The sequence below is a fragment of the Silurus meridionalis genome, chromosome 1, assembly GCF_014805685.1.
Source record: "Silurus meridionalis isolate SWU-2019-XX chromosome 1, ASM1480568v1, whole genome shotgun sequence".
NCBI lineage: Eukaryota > Metazoa > Chordata > Actinopteri > Siluriformes > Siluridae > Silurus > Silurus meridionalis.
Genome location: NC_060884.1, coordinates 34,084,196 through 34,107,472, shown reverse-complemented (window position 1 = coordinate 34,107,472; position 23,277 = coordinate 34,084,196). Strand labels below are relative to the sequence as shown.

The following is a 23,277-nucleotide window of genomic DNA, read 5'->3' as shown; positions in this document are numbered from 1 at the left end:
TGTGAGTAGTGTGTGTGTGTGTTTGTTCGTGTGTGTGTGTGTGTGTGTGTATAGTGAGTAGTGGTGTGTGTAATGTGTTCACTGTGTGTGTGTGTGTGAAATGTGTTTACTGTGTGTAGTGTGTGTGTGTGTGTGTGTTTGTGTGTATAGTGAGTAGTGGGTGTGTAATGTGTTCACTGTGTGTAGTGTGTGTGTGTGTGTGTGTGTGTGTGTGTGTGTGAAATGTGTGTGCAGTGAGTAGTGTGTGTTTAGTGAGTAGTGTGTGTAAAATGTGTGTTTAGTGAGTAGTGGGTGTGCGTAATGTGTTTACTGTGTGTAGTGTGTGTGTGATGTGTGTATGTGTGTGTGTGTGTGTAAAATCTGTGAATAGTGAGCAGTGGGCGTGTGTAATGTGTGTGCTTGTGTATATAATATGTGTTTGTGTGTGTGTGAGGGGAATGTGTGTATAGTGAGTAGTGGGTGTGTGTAATTGTGTTTGCACAGTGTGTTTAATGTGTTCACTGTGTGTGTGTGTGTGTGTGTGTGTGTGTGTGTAGTGAGTAGTGGGTGTGTGAAATGTGTTTACTGTGTGTAATGTGTGGTGTGATGTGTGTATGTAATGTATGTGTAAAATGTGTGTATAGTGAGTAGCGTGTGTATGTAATGTGTGTGTACTATGTGTAATGTGTGTGTACAGTGTGTAATATATGTGTGTGTGTGTGTGTGTGTGTGTGTGTGTGTGTGTGTGTGTGTGTGTGTGTGTGAAATGTGTGTGTAGTGAGTACCGATGGCGGTGAACAGACACATGACCAGCAGGATGATGACACACCAGAACACGTCTACGTTCATGCGCCGCTCCAGTTTACTGCGTTTGTATCGCGGCCCGTTGTTGTTCAGCATGGCTTTGGTTTCATGACCTAAACCACAACACACACAACCAGCCTCAGATCTTCAGCTACTGAGCACCTTACTGAGGAACCTCCTCTATCCCGAGGACTTCACAAAACATCTCCTTCCATAAAGATACATCAGCATCTCCTTACTGAAAATGACGTTTCAAAAACCGAATGTGATCACTATAGAAACTGTAAGAAAAACTTCTGACCAATCAAGTCAGAATGGGTGGGTGGAGTTTGAGGCCATAAAAGGTGGTTTGATTGAAGTGGGTGGAGCTTTGAGAGGGTGAGAGCTAATGTGATTGAAGTAGGGGAAGCTTGAAGTGGGTAATAGGTGATTTGTTTGGTATGGGCGAAGCTTTAAGTAGATAAAAGGTAGTTCAGGATTGGTGTGGGTGGAGCTTTAAGTAGATAAAAGGTAGTTCAGGATTAGTGGGTGGAGCTTTAAGTAGATAAAAGGTGGTTCAGGATTGGTATGGTGAAGCTTTAAGTAGATAAAAGGTAGTTCAGGATTGGTATGGAGCTTTAAGTAGATAAAAGGTAGTTCAGGATTGGTGTGGTGGAGCTTTAAGTAGATAAAAGGTGGTTCAGGATTGGTGTGGGTGGAGCTTTAAGTAGATAAAAGGTAGTTCAGGATTAGTGTGGGTGGAGCTTTAAGTAGATAAAAGGTGGTTCAGGATTGGTATGGGCGAAGCTTTAAGTAGATAAAAGGTAGTTCAGGATTGGTGTGGGTGGAGCTTTAAGTAGATAAAAGGTAGTTCAGGATTAGTGTGGGTGGAGCTTTAAGTAGATAAAAGGTGGTTCAGGATTGGTATGGTGAGCTTTAAGTAGATAAAAGGTGGTTCAGGATTGGTGTGGGCGGAGCTTTAAGTAGATAAAAGGTAGTTCAGAATTGGTATAGGTGGAGCTTTGAGTAGATAAAAATTGGTTCAGGATTAGTGTGGGCGGAGCTTTAAGTAGATGAAAGGTAGTTCAGGATTGGTGTGGGCGGAGCTTTAGCTGGGTGATTTGATTCGTTACCTGCGTAGATGACGATCCCCACAGCCTCCTCTGTATTGCGAATGGTGCAGCCTCTAAGCAGCAGGTTGTCTTTGTAAAGGCCATCTCTCCTTCCGTTACGATGGATTCTGTCTCACACGCGCACACACACACACACACACACACACACACACACACACACACACACACACACACACACACACACAGCATCAGCATGGAGAGGAGCAGGAGAAACATCTTACCTAGCAGAAATAAGGTGTGTCCATGCAGCATTAATGTTCTAAAACTTCACACGCGCTGTGAAGTTTTATAACGCACACACACACACACGCACAGTCTTTGGGCCTTTCACCCTCCTCACCGGCGGCCCGAGGCTCTCAGGGGTAACTGGGTAACAGAGTGGTGGCTGCACGCCAGCAGCATCTGTTCTCCATCACGCCAGATATAAATGTCATAATCATTCTCCACCCTGTCAGCTGACTCACTGCCCTGCTACCATCAGCCAAAGGTCTTCATCTGCTGCTCCAATACACACACACACACACACACACACACACACACACACACACACACGCACACAAACTGCTAGGATCTTACTGCTACGTGTTTCCAGAAATAAAGGTACTTTTACATGCTGGAAATCCTTTATAACTTTAGGAATAAATGAGGTACATTACACACACACACACACACACACACACACACACACACACACACACACTCTTGAACTCATCATCGACTCAACTACAACCCGAGATTACAGAATGTAACTAATCACTGTAACAAATTTAGCTTCCCTTTGAGCCTGACATGGGCGGAGCTACAGCTTGAGCAGAGCAGTGATTGGGCACAGAATCGTCTGGACCAACAGAGTAAGGAGAGCTATGATTGGCTGAAATGTGTGAGTGGAGTCAAATTGCACACAATACACACGTTTGCTCAAATATGTCCAGGAGAGAACGAATAAAACGTGTTGGCGAGTTCACTCAGTTCAGCCCAGTCCGGTGGTTTGGTTGCCCAGGAAACGGAACTGACAAGCCTGTCAGACTGTACTAGCATGTAGCGCGCTAGTCAGCTGGTTAAGAAGATTACCACAAAGTGAGTCAGATTTAGGAAATTGTGATAGTAGTGTGTGGGTTACTGACACACACTCAGCATTTGGACCTAAACAATCTGATCAAATTAGATTTAAAGCATGTCAGCAAAAAACCTGTTTACTTACATGTAACCACGGAAACGGTTCAGGTCGTTGTTTGGCTTCTCGCACTCGATAACGCTGTTGTACTTAATGGGGTTGAACTCGGTGTCCTGTGAAACATTTGATTTATTTATTTATTCATAAAATATGATTAGTATATTTACAAAAGAATTCACAAATCACCAATAAAAAAAGATAACATTTTATCCTCATTAATAAATACAATATATATAAAATTATGCAAATTTGTACCTCACACCACCATGTCATGACATCACTAACAGTCAAATACTGTTGGCGTTATTATCTAGATTCGCTCGCCAGTTAGCTAGATACAAGTAAACTAGCTCACTATATATATTTTGTTGAGAGTGACGACGATGGACAGGATTAGAAATTAGTTTATTAGAGGGACAGCGCATGTAGGACGTTTTGGAGTCAAGGTGAGGGAGGTGAGATTGAGATGGTTTGGACATGTGCAGAGGAGAGACATGGGGTATATCAGTAGAAGAATGCTGAGAATGGAGCCACCAGGAAGGAGGAAAAGAGGAAGACTGAGGGAAGACATGCTGGTAGCTGGTGTAAAAGAGGCAGATGTAGAGGACAGGGGGGTTTGGAGACGGATGTAGAGGACATGGGGGCATAAAGGGATATATAAATGCATTTATATAAAAATATATAAATATGACTATACAGTGGAACTTCGTTGTACGAGCATAATTCGTTCTTGAAAATTGCTCGTGTGTCCATTTGCTCGTATGTTCGAACTGATTTTTCCCATAGGAATGAATGTATAAGTGATTTAATCCGTTCCGAGATCTCATCCGATCGCTTATTCCTGCACTTAAAAAGTATTTGTAGCCTATTTTAAAAAACAAATACACCGCAAATTACCATAATATAAACATAATTTAACACTTACTCATGTGGTAGTGGTTGATTGTGAGTGTGAGACGCGCACCACGCTCGTAACCTCGGAGACATTTTTCAAGATTTCTAGTGAAATAAAAATTTTAAACTAAAAAAAGTTACTGTGGGAGAGCGTATGAATACGGAACGCCACAACAGGTCAGGTGCAAAGGCTTCACATCCACTTTTATTAGGTTTTTTTTGTGTCGGTCTGCTTAGTGCCCCACGCAGCACGTCTCAGGCGCTCTCAGGCGCACACACACACACACACACACACACACACACACACACACACACACTCTCCTCCTTAAATGCACCCTTGATCACTTGAAAAGAGAACAATCATTAGGTCACATTAACTTCAGGTGAATCCCCTGCCTATCTGCTCCCGGACCCGCCCTCCATTCACAAACCGCCGCTCGGCCACGCCCCCGCTGCCACAGTTACGTTTTGCTGCACTGAACAACGAGGCGACTGGTGATACGTCATCAACTAAGCGACTGATGCGACCCTCCGCCGAAAACGGGGAACCGGCAGCGTGAGTTTGCTCGTGCCTTCGAAATTTGCTCGTGAAACAGGGTAAAATTTTGCGAGCGAGGTTGCTCGTATCTCCGTTTGCTCGTACAATAGGTTGCTCGTACAACGGGGTTCCACTGTATTGGCAAAAGTATTGGACATCTAACTTTTCATCTTTATGTGGTTCTTCTCCAAACACAATTGTATCGGACGTCTTCAGAAGAAAAATGTTTTTTTCACATGAACTAGGAGATCCAAACCTGCTCCAGCATGACAATGTACCTGTGCACAAAGCCAGCTCCATGAAAATCTGCTTTCCATGAGCTCGGGTGGAAGACCCCCTACTGTAGAGCTCCAACCCTATTTAACAAATAAGTCACCGCAGACCTTCTCACCACATCTCACCTACAGGAGTACCTGACTTGAAAGAATCTCCACAAAATGTCCACAAAATCTAGTAGAACATCTAGTAGAAGAGTGGAGATCATTATAACAGCAAATGGAGACTAAATGTGGAATGGGATGTTCAAAAAAAGGGAGCATACTAATCTTCTGGTCAGGTCTCCACAAACCTTTGGCTGTATATTGGTTAATTAATTAATTAGACATTTGGATTTTATAACCTTAAATTATCCAGCTGTTGGCTGATGCCATTGGTGCCATGACCCAGTGAGTAACCCTGTGTGTGTGTGTGTGTGTGTGTGTGTGTGTGTGTGTGTGTGTGTGTGTGTGTGTGTGTTGAGATGAAGTCGCAGACGAGTGGCAGGAGTTTCGTTCTTTAACTGAGTAAATATCAAGCAGCTGAATCCACTCGGAGAACAAACTGACAGTAAGACGCCTCCTGTTCCTCCTGCAAACACTCGCAAGAGAAGTTGTTGTAGAAAACACAGGCAGCCTGTGAGCTCACCAGGTCGATGAAGCTGCGCACCACCTGCCTCTGCTTCAAATTAGTCTCTCCGTCCAGAGTAGCCGTCTCGATGTGACACAGCCGGTCCGGATCGCTGGAGCTCAGCAGCAGCACGTCGGCCGGGACGATCTCGTTACAGCGCAGACGGATGAAGTCTCCTACACGGACCTCCTTCCAGTAGTGCTCCACATAGTGCCGCTCGATTCTGAAGAACACACACACACACACACACACACACACGGGTTACACACCGGGTCACAGCACCACCGGCACTGAACAACAGCTGGATAATACACGGTTATTTCAATGTTTCATTCATCAATTCATAAAAACACACACACACACACACACACACACACACAGGGGTAACACACTGGGTCACAGCACCACCGGCACTGAACAACAGCTGGATAATACACGGTTATTTCAATGTTTCATTCATCAATTCATAAACACACACACACACACACACACACACACACACACACACACACACACACCAGTGTAACACCTCTGAGGAGTCATAAATAAAATGTAAAAACAATGTGACAGAGATCCTGAACTCCAGCTCTAAACCAGGTTCTCCTTCACACTCACTGCAGCGTGTGTGTGTGAGGTGATGATCACATCTCCACCTCAGCCCTCCAAAAAAAAAAAAAAACAACTAAAAATAGCTTTACAGGAACCGTGCAAACACGGACGCAGAGACCAGGCCTCTGTAAAACCCAGCGAGAAACAAACCTCCTCTGTGTCCACGTTTCCCAGAGTTCCTTCAGCAACAACACAGAGTTTCTACAAAACCACGAACGCTGAGAAGAAGCAGACAAGTAGAGATAACAAAGAGCAGGGACGAGTCTGAGAGAGGACGAGTACAGCAGTGACGCAGGGACACAAAAACACAACGGAGGGACACGAGATTGTTCTGTTAAAGTGTGTAGAATAAATTCAAATAAAATCTCATACAAATGGATAAAAAAAAAAAAAACACACACAACGAAACCGTTCGCCTTCATGATCCTAAACACCAAAATAAACAATCAGCAAAAAAATACTAATAAATAAGAGGGTGAATGTGTTCAAGAATAAACAAGTCCAACTCAATAAATATACAAAAAAAAAGTGTGATTGTGTGCGAACACACAATCACACATCGCAGACACCCAGACACGCGCACACACAGACCCACACACGCACACACAGACACACACATGCAGACACATGCAGACACGCACACACAGACACACACACGCAGACACGCACACACGCACATACAGACACACATCGCATTCCTGTAATCATCACTGCATTCAGAGCGTTTGGAGAACACAATAGAGCTCCAGAGTTTTACACAGACACACACAGGAAAGGTGGAGACACACACACACACACACACACACACACACACACACACACACACACACAGCTATTGTTCTACAAAATGTTTTGATATACAACTTGTTTAAATAAAAAAAGAAAAAAAAAAAGGTCAAATATCTATGTACTGTCTCTCTCTCTCTCTCTCTCTCTCTCTCTCTCTCTCTCTCTCGATATTAAGAAGGTTTGAAGAGAAATAATGAGTAATTAAGTGAAAACTATAGAACATTTGCAGACTTTTCCTCTCCCCAAACAACAGATAGTGGAGCTGTTCATGTATGACGAGAGCGTGTGCGAGACGTGAGCGTGTGCGAGACGTGGGAGTGTGCGAGACGTGGGAGTGTGCGAGACGTGGGAGTGTGCGAGACGTGAGTGTGTGTGACCTGAACATGTGCGACACATGAACAAGTCAAGTCAAGAAGCTTTTATTGTCATTTTAAACATATATATGTGACGCGTTCCTCCTGAACCCTGGTGCTACATACAACGTCATAAAGCTACATAACAGAAACACAGAGTTAAAGACTAGTAAGTGTCCTCGCCACGTAAAGTGCATCGTGTGCAACCTGGTGCAAACAGTGTCGGACAACACAACACAGTGTAGGACAAACACACAAAACACAAAATAGCGCCACCAGTAGACCTGCTGTATATTACACAGTGCGGTGTGTAAAAGAGAAGTGAGTACAGGAGTGAACCTGTGATTTAACAACATGTAAACAAAAGGGTTTGTGCAGAAAAACAGCATGTAAACAGTTTGTAGTAATGAGGTGATGCTGAAGACTTGGGTGTGTGAGCACGAGTGTGTGTTGAGTCCGGGTTCTACAGATCAGTCACACAGTTGTGTGTGTGTGTGTGTGTGTGTGTGTGTGTGTGTGTGTGAGTTTCAGTTTACGAAGCAGTGAGTGATCAGAGAAGTAGTAGTACAGGTGTTATTATTACAGTTACCAGTGAGTATAAAGAAGGGAGAAAAAGAGGAAGCAAAAAGAGGAAGTGGAGAAAAGGCAGCAGGAGGCGGAAGAAAAAAGAGGAAAGTGGAAGAGAGGAAAGGAAAGAGGAAGCAAGGAAGAGGCAGAGAGGAAGATGAAAGAGTAAAGAGGAAAAAGGAAGAGGAAAGAGGAAGAGTAAAGGTGGGATAGGAAAGCAGAGAGAGAAAAAAGAAGAGGAGAAAAAGAAAGAGTGGAAGAGGAGAATATGTTTAAAAGAATAATAAATTACATTTTTAATCTAAAAATCTAATCTGATACATGAATGAAGAAGAAAAAAAAAGAAAGTAAAGAAAAATAGAAACATTACTTTAAAGTGTGTGTGTGTGTGTGTGTGTGTGTGTGTGTGTGTGTGTGTGTGTATTGAGTTATAAAAACTTCTCTTTTTCTCTTCCTTCCTCCCTCTACCTCTCAATCTTCCCCTCTCTCTAGCTCTTTCTTCCTTCTCTTCCACCCTCTGTCTGTGTCTTTCCCTTTTTCATTCTCTCTCTCTTTCTCCCTCTCGCATGTATCTGCTCTTCCAGGTCACATGACTGTAAAACTATTTGAACACTTCAGAAGATAATACAAGGTGAATCCTTGGGTGAGAACTGAAAGATCATGTGACCTTCATTCTCATATCATCAAGCTGCAGGTTTGGTTGCAGACGTTGCAGATGTTCTCACAGCTGTAAGGTTTCTGTGGAACAATCTACTCAACACCACCATCCGGAAATAAACACAGGCTGAAGAACACACTTCAAAACACACACACACACACACACACACACACACACACACACACACACACACTCACACACACTCACACACTCACACACTCACACACTCACACACACTCACACACTCACACTCACACACCTCACACACACTCACACACACACACACACACTCACACACTCACACACACACACACACACACACACACACACACACTCACACACACACACACACACAACTAAGCTACAGAGCACCAGGACATCCAGAGACAAGAAAAGATTCTTCTGCCACTTCTCACTTATTCACTTCGCTACTTTTCTGTTCAATAATATTCCTTATTGATTTTTCTTCATAAAGCTTCTGTCACCAAAACCAATTCCTTGTAAGTACAAACATACTTGGCAAGAACATGTTTCCTCAAACAGATAACTCCAGAGGTAATTAAACCTGTTTAAAAAATAATAAACTCTTCCATTAGCACTGGTTATGTACCAAGATCCTTCAAACTGCAGTTATCAACAACCTACTTAAGAAACCTGACCTTCACCTTGTCAGCTGTCCAACTACAAACCAATATCAAACCTCCTCTTTATCTCCAAGATTCTAGAGAAGGTTGTAGCTCAGCAGTTCTGCTCACATCTACTGAGGAACAACATTTATGAAATGTATCAGTCAGGATTTCAGCCTCATCATAGCACAGAGACGGCACTAGTTAAGGTGGTAAATGACTGTTATTGGCCTCTGATCAGGGTTTTGTCTCTTTACTTGTTCTGCTCGACCTCAGTGCAGCTTTTCACACCATTGATCATCATCTCCTGCTTGCTGGACTGGAGAACGTTGTTGGAATAAAGGGAACAGCTCTCTCTTGGCTCAGGTCTTATTCGACTGATCGCCATCAGTTTTTTTGATGTAAATGGTGAGTTCTCCACACTCTCTGAGGTAAAGTTTGGTGTTCTGCAAGGGTCCGTCTTAGGCCCACTGCTTTTCTCTTTATATCTGCTGCCTCTGGGTGAAATTATTCATAAACATGGTATTCACTTCCATTGCTATGCTGATGACACACAGCTGTATATTTCAGCAAAGCCAGATGAGAGAGATCAGTTTAACAATGTTGAGAAGTGTGTAAAGGACATTAGACAGTGGATGCTTGATAACTTTCTTCTGCTCAACTCAGATAAGACGGAAGTACTTTTACTAGGACCACACGCAGCTAGAAGTAAACTTTTCGATTACGTAGCATCTCTGGATGGTGTTTCTGTTTCAGTGTGTACAGCAGTCAAAGACCTTGGTGTGATTATTGACCCGAGTCTTTCCTTTGAGGCTCACGTGAATAATATCACCAGGATCTCCTTCTTTCACCTTAGAAATATTGCTAAAATTAGAAATATGATGTCGTTACAGGATGCAGAAAAACTAGTTCATGCTTTTGTTACTTCTAGATTAGACTACTGTAACGCTTTACTGTCTGGGTGTGCGAGTAAGTGCAGAAATAAGCTTCAGCTACTAGATCTAGAAAATATGATCACATCAGCCCTGTTTTAATCATCTACACTGCTCCCAATTACATCTCACACTGATTATAAAATACTACTACTGACGTATAAAGCACTTAACGCTCTCACGCTGCAGTATCACTACAGAGTGAACTTCTGTACCAGTATGATCCTCCACGCCCACTTAGATCAAAAGGTGCAGGCTATTTGTTGGTACCATAAATAACGAAGATTCCTGTCTTTTACTCAATGCCACTGTCTCCAAACCATACAACATCTCAGGTTTCACCAGTCCTATAAACTTTCTCTTTCACTCTCACAGATACTCTTCTATCACAAATCACTCCTGCTGTCACTCTTCTCCACCCACTCCACCCTGCCTGCACTCTTTTCTTCACTTCTCTTACACACTCTCCATTACTTTACACTGTTGACCCCAGGTACCTGAACTCCTCCACCTTCTCCACCTCTTCTCCCTGCAACCACACCCCTCCACTGCCCTCCCTCTCATTCAAACACATGAACTCTGTCTTACTCCTACTGACTTTCATTCCCCTTCTCTCCAGCATGTACCTCCACCTCTCTAGGATCTTCTCCACCTGCTCCCTCCCTCTCACCACAAATTACAATATTATCCACAAACATCATAGTTTACGGAGACTCCTGTCTGACCTTGTCCGTCAACCTGTCCATCACCACTGCAAACAGGAAAGGGCTCAGGGCCGATCCTTGAGTCTAGAGTCAACCTCCACCTTGAGCCAGTCTGTTGTTCCTACTGCACACTTCACTGCTGTCACACTGTCCTCATACATGTCCTGCACCACCCTCACATACTTCTCTGACGCACCATACAGCTCCTCATATGCCTTTTCCTTGGCTTTCACCACATCCCTCTTCACCTGCTGCTTCATCTCCTTGTACTCCTGCCTACTTTTCTCATCACTCTGACAATCCCAATTATGTTTCTCCAACCTCTTTCTCCTGATGCTCTCCTGCACTTCCTCATTCCCCATTCTATTTGCAGATGTTACCCCAAGTACTTTTCTATCTGTCTTCCTTATCACTTCTGCAGAAGTTTCCCACACTATATACACAGACACACACACACACACACACCACTATATACACTACTACACTATATACACTATACACACCAAACACTATACACACACAAACACACACACACACACACACACACCCCAAAACACTATATACACATTCTACTCACACCACCACACTATACACACACACACACACACACACACACATATATATATATATATATATATATATATATATATATATATATATATATATATATATATATACATACACACACACACACACACACACACACACACACACACACACACACACACACACACACACACACACACACACACACACAGTACACTACAAATCATTACTACACTATATACACATACTATGCGCGCACACACACACACACTTTCCTCCACTGTAGTGTGTGTGTGTTCTAGTAAAATACTACTCGACAGTGTAATGAAGCAGAGGCCCAGTTCCCACTCAGAAGTTGATTGTTTTCCTCCAGCAGCATGTTTGATTCCTCTCACACCACGCTGTGCAACGGTCATGAAGATCTGCTGCTTCAGGAAACTAATCAACAATTTCTGACCAATCACAATCCAACACCCAATCCACTATCCAATCCACCATCTAATCAAATACCTAATCCACTATCCAATCCACCATCTAATCAAATACCTTATCCACTATCCAATCCAATATCCAATCCACCATCTAATCCAATACCTAATCCACTATCCAATCCAACACCTAATCTAATATCCAAACCACCATCTAATTCAACAGCTAATCCTGACCTGGAAGTCAAATGGAATTTTATTGTTGCTTTGGTTACATTTGCACTAATGAAGTACAGATGCTTCCCGAGTTATGATGGTTCCCCTTTTTGATTTTACGATGATCACGAGGCGATACAACTAAATTGTACAGGACTTCAGACTGCGACTAAAATGGTCACATTTGTGACCAAAAGTAATAAACTGTGAGTAATATTTTTGCCGAAATCGCCACCTGTGACTATCTAAATTTGCACGTTATGACCGAATAATCTGAATGTTATGACTTTTTTATGTGCGTGTTCTATCACATTATTTGTTGAGGTAATAAACGGAGACGCATGCGCCGCCTACGCTTGAGTTTAAGTGGCAAAATAAGCGGTCAGTGAAAGCGAAACTCACCTTTCCACATCAGAATAAAAAAAAACATGTTGAAACTAAAAATATCAGACTTTTTCCAAACAGTCTCCATCTCTGTCCATCTCTTCTGCTGATGACACGCCTGGTAATAAAAAAGCAGGCTGCAGCTGTGCCAGCATCGGAGAGAGAAAGAACGACAGACACTGTGGACAATCAGTCAGTGAAAACTCAAAAGAATGTGACTGAATGAAATGAATGTGTTTCATGGCTGAGGTTCGGTCACGAGACAGAAAATGTTTTGCGACTTCTGCTCTAAAGGGGCAGAGAAATAACTGATTTCATTACCGGAACAAACCGTAAAAAGAAAAAAAACAGTAGGGGATATTCAAAAGCATAAAAATGCTCGTGATCCGATAATTGTGAAAAGCGCTCGCGGTGTCTCGTGCATGCGGACTGGGTGAGAAAGAGAAAGGAAAGAGTGAAAAATATAATTCAACACCGCCTGTATGATCACTTCAGTTCCCAGGCCAGGCTGATGGCAGATGAACACACGACAGGATGACTGGAAGGGAGTGTTTATTATTTTCATTCTTGTGTGGCACTTTAAAATATCATTTGGCGCCTTTTTATCATTTGGTTGTTTTTCTCATAGAAGACAACGGCTCCTTAATAGCTTTTTTTGTCTGGAGCCCTGTCCATATGAACTTCTCAGAGTAAAGCCAGACTGTTGGATGAAGCCACTGATGGTTCCACAAACCCAAAGTCAAACAGTGAGACGGCACTGAATTTTAAATGAGGAAAATATGAAATATTTTACCAAAATATTTCAGCGTTTGTTTGGCATTTTCAAATCGAAAGCAGCGTACCCTCAGCAGAACCTTGAGCTCCAACAGACTCCACCCTCATGTTCACTGTGGAGGTTTTGTTTTTTTCACTCGGAAGGAAAAAAAAAGACCGACTCTGTAACAGCGAGGGATTTTAGGCAGCGGATACACTCCTGACCTCTGACCCCAGGCACTCGAGGGAATTTTAAACCCCATGCCCCGATCCAGAACGTTTTTGAAACAGCCCCATGTGTTCCACCTTTCAAACCAGGGAGTTCCACCACGAACGCTGAGTGAAACTCATTCAGCCTGGAGAACATGCAGTTCTGTTTCAGCTGAAGAACACTGAGGCTTTTACCTTCAACTCCTGCAGAGCCACAGAGAAGCTTTTCATCAGGTACCAGAGAAAGAAAGAGAGAGAGAGAGAGAGAGAGAGAGAGAGAGAGAGAGAGAGAGAGAGAGAGAGAGAGAGAGAGAGAGAGAGGAGAGAGAGAGAGAGAGAGAGAGAGAGAGAGAGAGGGAGAGAGAGAGTGTGAGAGAGAGAGAGAGAGAGAGAGAGAGAGAGAGAGAGAGAGAGAGAGAGAGAGAGAGAGAGAGAGAGAGAGAGAGAGAGAAGAGAGATGAAAAGGCAGACACTTACAAAAAGAAAGAAAAGGACAAACAGAGACACACATGAACAAAAGATGGAGACAGACAGGCAAGCAGATTGAAAAGTAAAATAAAGGAAAAAGACAAACGGAAATAAAGACAAAAGACAGACAGACAGACAGTCAGAGAGGAAAGAAAGACAGATTTTGGAACACTGTAATCGTGACAGATAGCATTCCAACCTTCAGAGTCAGAGCGAGAGAGAGAGAGAGAGAAAAAGGGAAGAGAAAAGAAAAAAAGAAAGAAAGAAATAGATACATATGGAGACACTAATCTAATCTTCACTCACACTGACAGAAAGAATTAAAGGGAGATAAAAAGATAGAAGATGGATGGGGAGAGAAAGAGAGCGAGAAAGCAAGTGGTCTGTTCGTGCAGTTAACTTGTGTGTATTGTCAAGGACAAAACGACAAAAAACAACAGCAAGGTCGTGATGTGAACATTACACACTACTCAACATGTTCCTGCAACATCACACCACAAGGAACGACGTGTTCCAGGGTTCACCCCAATGCTCACCTGGGAAATCACTGGCTGAACCTAAAAGTATCACACAATATTAAGTATACCCAAACAACGCGCTTGTGAAGGAATTCTTTTTCTAGACATTGTCTCTGACTACACTTTAGTCTACAACACAAAGATGATCAATCTGAGGAAAAACAAACACTAAAAACTCAGTGGCATCATGTGAGGGTGCCAATACTTTTAATCTTTCCAGGTAAAACTAACTGGCAGCAGGTGAGGGCGCCAATACTTTCACCTTTTCCAGTTAAAACCAAGTGGCATCATTTGGGGTGCCAATACTTTCACCATTTCCCCAGATAAAATTATATGGCATCATGTCGGGATTTTAATATTTTAAGATATTAAGATGAGGGTGCCAATTCTTTTCAGCTACAGTGAAAACACTGGCATAATGTGTAGAAGTGTTGGCCCCCTCGGTAGTTTCAGGACTCGCATGACCAGATTTGTTCCCGTCTCCACATCCAACGGGTGCCAATACTTTTTGTCTTTCGCAAAAACACAATTCCGTCAAAATTCACGGCTGAGACACGGATTGACTAAATCACCGTGAGAGAGAAACGTTCAGCAACGCAGCTTCAATTGAAACCTTAAGACTTTCTGAAGAACTTCTCAGGAAACCCATCACACACACACACACACACACACACACACACACACACACACACACACACACACACCACAAACCACAAACGGTGGCATTTTTCAGCTTACAAAAACAACCCACTTTCTGACCCATGTGTAGAAGTATTGGCCCCACTGGGGGGAAGCTTAGTTTACAAAATGACAATTCTCTCTCACACACACACACACACACACACACACACACACACACACACACACACACACACACACGCACACACACGCACACACACGCACACACCTTGTCTTCTTAATGACTCGTTTAATTGATCAATTATTTAATAAATAAACTTGTTAAATAAAGAAGAACTTTTCCATCATTAGAAATGCTCCAGAAGTTCACGGATTTCCAAAACGGTTCTCGCTCAGAAGGTTCCTCAGTTTTCCTGGGCTCCTAAAAAAAAAAACTTTCCTGCAGTTCAAGATCAATTAAGTGCATTCAAATTTCCTTCAAATAGAACGACATCATCCCCAAATGGTTCCTGCAGCAAATTCTTCTAAAAGCCTGAAAAGTTCCTGCTATAGAGATTTGAATTCATAAGAAGCTTTGAAAGTTCTCGAAAAACATCCCTGAACGTTCATCCTGAGTTCCTGAAAAGGGCCGTGTTCAGTGTCACGGTTCATCAGGTTTTTCTTGTGAAAATGCTTTAAAAGTCCATGAAAAAGTTTCTTAAAACCTCCTCATGCCTCAACAACACACTTTTAGGAGTTCACACTAATGCAATTTAAGGGAGTTTAACACACAGACACACACACAGACACACACACACACACACACACGGTAGCTCGGTGGCTAAGGTGTTGGACTCTGGATTGGAAGGTCGTAAATAAATCTGCTGGATTCTTCAGTTGTAAGATCTTCTCAGTTGCACGTCGCTTTGGTGTAAATGTATAAATTATCAACATTTTGTCCTCAGAGTTGACGTTAGAAGCAGGAAAAATCATCTAGACCAGCGGTCCCCAACCTTTTCTGCGCCACGGACCGTATCAATGTCGGACAATATCTTCACGGACCGCCCTCTAAAGTGTGGCGGAAAAATACAACAAAATAAAATCATATTTTCCAAATCTAATAATAAACATGAATCCACTGTGTTGTTGTTTATTTTTCTCTCTTGGGGGTTTGAATTTAGCGGTAATGTATTATGTGTTAGCGGCCGGAGCTCCTTTAAGAAGGTAGTGGATGGAGGTAAGACATGTGACCGGAGCTCCTTTAAGAAGGTAGTGGATGGAGGTAAGACATGTGACCGGAGCTCCTTTAAGAAGGTAGTGGATGGAGGTAAGACATGTGACCGGAGCTCCTTTAAGAAGGTAGTGGATGGAGGTAAGACATGTGACCGAGGCATCATGACCTGCATCAAGAGTGAGTGATAGACAGATGTGGAGGAGAAAATCCGGGAATTTTCTAAAATAAAACATCGTTCAGAATCAGATCATAAATAAAACGGAAATAATGTAAGTTATGGATTCTTTCTGTGCGGCCCGGTACTAATTGACCCACGGACCGGTGCGGGTCCGTGGCCCAGGGGTTGGGGACCACTGATCTAGACGTCTGGGTCTGAGCATCTCCAACACTGCAGCTCTTGTGGATGTTCCTGGTCTGCAGTGGTCAGAATCTATCTAAAGTGCTCCAAGGAAGGAACAGTGGTGAACCGGCGTCAGGGTCACGGGTTTTTACGACGAGCCGAGTTCCACGAGTTCTCACGATGGCGATAGTGAAAATATTTCTACGTTTCACATGTTATGGCAAAGCGCCGCCGCAACACGCACGTGTACTGTAGAGATTTTTACATTACAGTACACTAGCCAATACTGATCACCTTTCTGTAGATCTCTACAGAGTAAACAGAAGTCTGGAGTGATAACTAATCGTGGAACCACCTGCCCAGTCACCGCACCTCAATCCTACTGAACTGCTCTGAGATAACCTTCATCACAAGGAAGAAATCTCACCTTGGGTGAGGTTTCATAAAAAAACATTTCACAACAGACAAATTGGATTTTATATGAATATAACAGACAAGCTGATGTTTCTAAATTGGTGTGTGTGTGTGTGTGTGTGTGTGTGTGTGTGTGTGTGTGTGTGTCACCTCAGAGGCATAAATACACACAGAGAGAAAGAAGCACATGATTTCTGCCCGGAAATGTGCCCATGCATGACCCGTTCAGATGTTTCAAATAAAATCCTGTAATTCCATCACAGCAGACATGATCAGGGACATGTGATTATGGAGAGAGAGAGAGAGAGGAGAGAGAGAGAAAGAGAGAGAGAGATCCCGAGCACACAAACCGATCAACGTTTAGATGATGATCTGATTCCACAAACTGCTTCAACAAGGCTCACTGCTATAAGTACACACACGACTCAAACACTATAGGGCCCAAAAGTTTGTGGACACGCCCACAGATCACTATGTGCCGCTTTTTGAGCATCTCATTCCACAATAGGTGTCCATTTGCTCCATTTGCTATATTGAGCTCCCGTCTCCTGGGAAGAGGTTCCACTAGATTTTGTGGGAGATTCATTCAGCTACAAGTGCGTTAGTAAAGTCAGGCACTGATAAAGGTGAGAAGGTGAGAAGGTTCCTGTTCACATTCATCCTGTTCAAAAGTGCTGCAGTTCTATAGCAGGAGATCTTCCACTCCAACGCATGGAAAGCAGATCTTCATGGAGCTGGCTTTGTGCACAGGGACATTGTCATGCTGGAACGGGTTTGGATCTCCAAGTTTGAGTAAAGGGAAAATTTCATGCTACTAAATGCATCCAAAGACGTCTGATACACAGTTCCACTTGTCATTGAACATGTAAATCAAAGTCTGAAACCATATTCAACTATTTGCCACCCCTTACAGTGCTTCTGCCACCCCAGTGCCTCCCCATAGAAAGTCTTCCAGCTGCATGAGGCCTCTTTCGAGTTTCTTCTACACCATAGACAATGAGATCTTCCTCTACAGGGATGTAACAAGAGTTTTAAGTTCAAACATTATTTTGTATGTAACACATAACTAGATTCTGCCACCCCTTAGAGTGCTTCTGTCACCCCAGTGAACATTATACCTCCCAGCTATCCAAGCAGCTCCTAAGTTTCTAAACTCTTAATGAGTAAAGTTACGTTTTCTGCCCTGTGATATTGTACTAAAGGTTAAAATATGATATACTGTGTAATTTATACACACACACACAAATAGAATACATGCTGCCAGCTGTAAGAGTGCTCTTGCCACCCCAGTGCCACCCCAATGGTAAGTTATTATACCCTGCTCTATTGTGTAGCTAAAACATTTCCTAATCCAGTAACATGCAAATCGAAGAGTCTGAAACCATAGAGAACCTGGGTACATGTTTCCACCCCTCACATTTTACATTTTACATTAACATTTGCGGCATTTAGCAGCCGCCCGAGTCGAGAGCGAACAAAATCAACAAAAGCGAACTTGGAAAGTTCTAGTTTGAGTGTTTCAGGAAGAGGAAGGTGTTCGTTTTGCGTTTCTTTCATGCCATAAAATCTTCATGTCTTTTGATTTAGCTCTAACAATTTCAAGTTTAGAATTAGATGCTGCCACCCCACAAAGTGCTTCTGCCACCCCTCAAAAGTACTTCTGTCACCCCTCAAAAGTACTTCTGCCACCCCTCAAAAAGTGCCTTTGCCACCCCTCAAAGTACTTCTGCTATCCCCTCAAAGTGCTTCTGCCACCCCTCAAAGTACTTCTGCCACCCCTCAAAAAGTGCCTTTGCCACCCCTCAAAGTACTTCTGCTATCCCCTCAAAGTGCTTCTGCCACCCCTCAAAGTACTTCTGCCACCCCTCAAAAGTGCCTTTGCCACCTCAAAAGTACTTCTGCTATCCCTCAAAGTGCTTCTGCCACCCCTCAAAAAGTGCCTTTGCCACCCCTCAAAGTACTTCTGCTATCCCCTCAAAGTGCTTCTGCCACCCCTCAAAGTACTTCTGCCACCCCTCAAAAAGTGCTTCTGCCACCCCTCAAAAAGTGCCTTTGCCACTCCTCAAAGTACTTCTGCTATCCCCTCAAAGTGCTTCTGCCACCCCACAAAGTACTTCTGCCACCCCTCAAAGTGCCTTTGCCACCCCTCAAAGTGCTTCTGCCACCCGTAAAAGTACTTCTGCCACCCCTCAAAGTGCCTTTGCCACCCCTCAAAGTGCTTCTGCCACCCGTAAAAGTACTTCTGCCATCCCCTCAAAAGTACTTCTGCCACCCCTCAAAGTGCTTCTGCCACCCCTCAAAGTACTTCTGCCACCCCACAGGAAGTTATATCTTCCTACTCTTAAAGTAAGCTCTTAAGTTCCTAAAACTATGAGAAATTAAACAAGATAACTGATCATTTTAAGTGTGTAGAACAAAACGGTTCATAAGATGTTCCCACCCATTCATGTGCTCCTGCCACTCCATAGCCACCCCTACAGTTATACATTCAAGCAACGTAAAGAAGTAAAAAAACAGAAAGTGTGTAGAGCACAGGGCACATCACTACATGATACCACCCCACCTGAGTGCGCGTGCCACCCCCACCTGGAAAACACGGTGTACGTTCCAGTTGCTGTTGTTGTTGTTGTTTACCTACCTGCTATAAACCAGGCAGTCCATGTGGTTGATCTCCTGGTCGGACCGGTGTCGGCGGTAGTCCTCCCACAGGTCCTTGATGGCGGTGACGGAGAGGATGAAGAGCACGGGCGCGAGCGCGAGCACGGGCTGGAACGCCTTGACCACCGGCACGAAGTTGAGCAGCGCGATGAAGACGAAGTAGACGTTGGCGAACCGGTGGAACTGCTCGAAGAGGTTCTTGGGGATGAAGGAGAGCACGGTGTACTTGGTTGTCTTGATCTTGTTGTTGGCGTACAGCCGGTTCGGGTTCGGGTTAGGGTTCTGCTCGGACACAATGTTCGCGTGCACGGTCCTGGTCTTGCTCTCTTTTTTACTTTTCCGCTTTTTGCGCTTTTTCGCACCCTCTCCGGGTTCCTCATTCTCGCGCGCCATGGCTTTCTCCAAACTTTCCCCCCACTCTTTCTTTTTCTCACTTTTTTTTCTTCTCCTTCGTCCTAAGTGATCATTCCTTTCCTTCTCCAAGCTTGGACATTTCTCCCAGATCCCTTCATCTTCACATTTTCCCTTCCTCCATGCCCTTCCAACTTGTATCTTCTCTCCAGTCCTAAAGTTTCAATGTTGCATCTTTCTTTTCCTCCTCTCGTTTTTTTTTTTTTTTCTCCAGTTGAAGATGCTTTAAAGTTGATCTGTGTGTTTCTGCGGCTTTAGGCCCGACCCCTGATGATCTCCATCAAACCCGGATACACCTTCACACCCGGGGTAGGTCCATCCACATGCTTTCGTGCGCGAAAAGCGCTCGTTGACGCAGTTTCCTCGAAAGGAGGAACTTGTGACGTCACTACCCCAAAACAAGCCCCGCCCCCCGGTGTTGAGCTTCTTGTGCTAGTGGAAGTGCCACGCGTTATTACCGTCTGAACGCGGTTTCCTCCTCCTTCTCTTTCTCTTTCTCCTTCTCCCTCACCGCCGCTTTACAGCTTCTAACCCTGATTCTGTAACCAAACCATCCAGGAATAAACCAAATAGACTTTTATTCACTTCCGGTTTCTTTCCTCAGCACAACTTATCTCCACGTGTTGAAACTTTGAAACTCAAATTGAAATGTATTTGTTACATTCATACAGAGGACATGTAGTGAAAACATCCAACTCTCTCCTTCCTTCCTTCGAGCTCCTGTTTCCTCCCTTTCTTCGAGGAAAAACTCAAAAAAACAAAAACAAACAAAAAAACTGACTTCCTGGCATTTATTTTATTTTTTTAACTAGATTTAAATAGAATTTTAATTTTAAAAATGTACATAAAATTAAAGATTTTCTTAATATTAACATTGTTATTATTGTCACTATTATTATAATTATAAACAATAATTATGTATTTTTTGTTATAATAAAAATGAATTATTCTCATGTTGGAATACACATAATTAATAAACCTCATTTCCTCTGTATTTTCATCCAAAATAGAATTTTATTCTGTCCAAATTTGATCATAAAAGTTTTCATATGGAGTGAAATAACTAAAATAAATACATAAATAAAATAACAAAAAAAGACTTTTTTTTCATTCAGCCATATTATATTATTATACATATTTAGAAATTGTATTTATTTATTAAAATCTTCTGTTATTTTTTAAATGAAACATTTATTGAATGTATAAATGATTTAAAATGAGCAAAAAACATTATTTTTTCTTCTTCAATTTTTATTTCATCCAAAGAATTTTAGTCATTTTTTTGTTGTTATTTGTGCCGTCTATATATTTTTTTGTTGTTAGAATAAACAGAAAAATATTTTCATATATAATTTTGAAGGTTAAAATGCCTGGTTTATGTATTTATTATTTTTTTATTGTAATAATTCTTCACATTTCAAATAGACATTTAATACAAACATTTGAACAATACAAAATAGAACAATAAACATTTGTAAAGTTTGAACACAATATATTGTTTATTATGAAGTTATTCATCTTGTGTTTGTTTACTGGCTTCTAAAAAAATTATTCACTTCATTAACAATGAAAAGAAATCTATCTATTTTTTTTATCTAAGTGTCTTTCTTACTTTATTTATATTTACATGTACATTTATGACACTTAGCAGCTGCTTCTTTAACCAGAGTGACTTAAATTAATCTCATTTATACTTTGAGCATTTGAGGGTTAAGGGCCTTGCCCAGGGGCCCAGCAGTGGCAGTTTGCTGTTGCTGGGATTTGAACTCACAACCTTTTGATTAGATGTCCAACATCTTACCCTCATCTTTCTAAACATCCCGTGTCCTTGTGTACCACCACTCCAGGAATGTAGAAACAACCTCAACAACACAATAAACAATGATCTGCAGCAGAAGCTACACAACTTTGCCATGCTTTGAGAACCAGGCCTCCAGACCTCGGTGGCGCTAATGCTAAGGAAGCGCTCAGCGTACTCTACGGGACCATTAGCAAACTACAAAACACACACCCTGAGGGATTGTTTATTGTCGCCGGAGATTTCAACCATGGAAATCTCATGACTGTGCTTCCTAACTTTCATCATAATGTGGACTTTGCAACCAGAGGAGAAAACACGCTGGATGTTGTTTACACAAACATCCCGGGCCCATACCTGGTGAAGCCCTGCCCCCACCTCGGGTACTCAGACCACATCTCTGTTATGCTTATCCCAGCATGCAGACCACTCAGCAGGCATTCAAGACCAGCTCAAAAGCAGGTGAGAACTTGGCCAGCAGGATCGATGTCTGCTCTCGAGGACTGCTTTGAATGCACTGACTGGGACATGTTCAGGGAAGCTGCAACCAATGGCGATTTCATCAACTTGGAGGAGTACACGTCAACAGTGACCAGTTACATCGGCAAGTGCATTGATGACGTGACCATCTCCAAGACCATCATTACACGTTCCAACCAGAAGCCGTGGATGACCGCCAAGGTGCGTGCCCTGCTAAAATCCAGAGACTCCCCCTTCAGAGCAGGGGACAAGACGGCCTTAAAGACAGCAAGGGCCAAACTGTCCCGTGCCATCAGAGAGGCGAAGCGCATACATGCCAAGAGAATCCACGATCACTTCCAGGACAGCAGAGACACATGTGGCAGGGCATTCAGGCGATCACGAACTACAAGACGACATCACCTGCTTGTGACCGTGACGCCTCCCTCCCAGATGCGCTGAATGACTTCTATCGCCCAGTTCGAGGTGCAGAACAACATGGTGGCACGGAAGACCATCCCTCCTCCCAGTGACCAGGTGCTCTGTCTAACCAAAGCTGAAGTGAGGAAAACTCTATGCAGAGTTAACCAACGGAAGTCTGCTGGACCAGACAATCTTTCTGGCAGAGTGCTCAGGGAATGTGCAAAACAGCTAGCGGGTGTCTTCACCGACATCTTCAACATCTTCCTGAGCAGGGCCATTGTTCCGATGCCAAAGAAGTCTCCTGCCTCAATGACTATTGTCCCGTCATGCTCACACCCATTGTGATGAAGTGCTTCGAGAGGCTCGTCATGAGGCACATCAAGACCCAGCTTCCACCCGCACTGGACCCCATGCAGTTTGCGTATCATCCAAACCGCTCCACAGATGATCCCTTCATCTTCACATTTTCCCTTCCTCCATGCCCTTCCAACTTGTATCTTCTCTCCAGTCCTAAAGTTTCAATGTTGCATCTTTCTTTTCCTCCTCTCGTTTTTTTTTTTTCTCCAGTTGAAGATGCTTTAAAGTTGATCTGTGTGTTTCTGCGGCTTTAGGCCCGACCCCTGATGATCTCCATCAAACCCGGATACACCTTCACACCCGGGGTAGGTCCATCCACATGCTTTCGTGCGCGAAAAGCGCTCGTTGACACAGTTTCCTTGAAAGGAGAAACTTGTGACGTCACTACCCCAAAACAAGCCCCGCCCCCTGGTGTTGA

General features: G+C 43.1%; 1 protein-coding gene across 2 annotated transcripts in view; it reads right to left on the bottom strand.

Moving 5' to 3' along the window:
- atp10a (ATPase phospholipid transporting 10A) overlaps positions 1 to 23,004 on the bottom strand; it is a 59,918-nt gene extending 36,914 nt beyond the window's left edge. The window contains exons 1-6 of one of the 2 annotated variants that reach the window (XM_046847759.1): positions 22,960 to 23,004; positions 19,392 to 19,923; positions 5,405 to 5,609; positions 3,097 to 3,182; positions 1,896 to 2,002; positions 765 to 896 (exon numbers count right to left, since the gene is read on the bottom strand). In XM_046847759.1, the coding sequence (XP_046703715.1) occupies positions 765 to 896; positions 1,896 to 2,002; positions 3,097 to 3,182; positions 5,405 to 5,609; positions 19,392 to 19,804 (943 nt within the window). In that variant the 5' untranslated portion in view covers positions 19,805 to 19,923; positions 22,960 to 23,004. Of the gene's footprint in view, positions 1 to 764; positions 897 to 1,895; positions 2,003 to 3,096; positions 3,183 to 5,404; positions 5,610 to 19,391; positions 20,604 to 22,959 lie in introns of those variants that run through there. The other variant, XM_046847750.1, reaches the window with a different exon arrangement.
- Between the last annotated feature and the right edge of the window lie 273 nt (positions 23,005 to 23,277).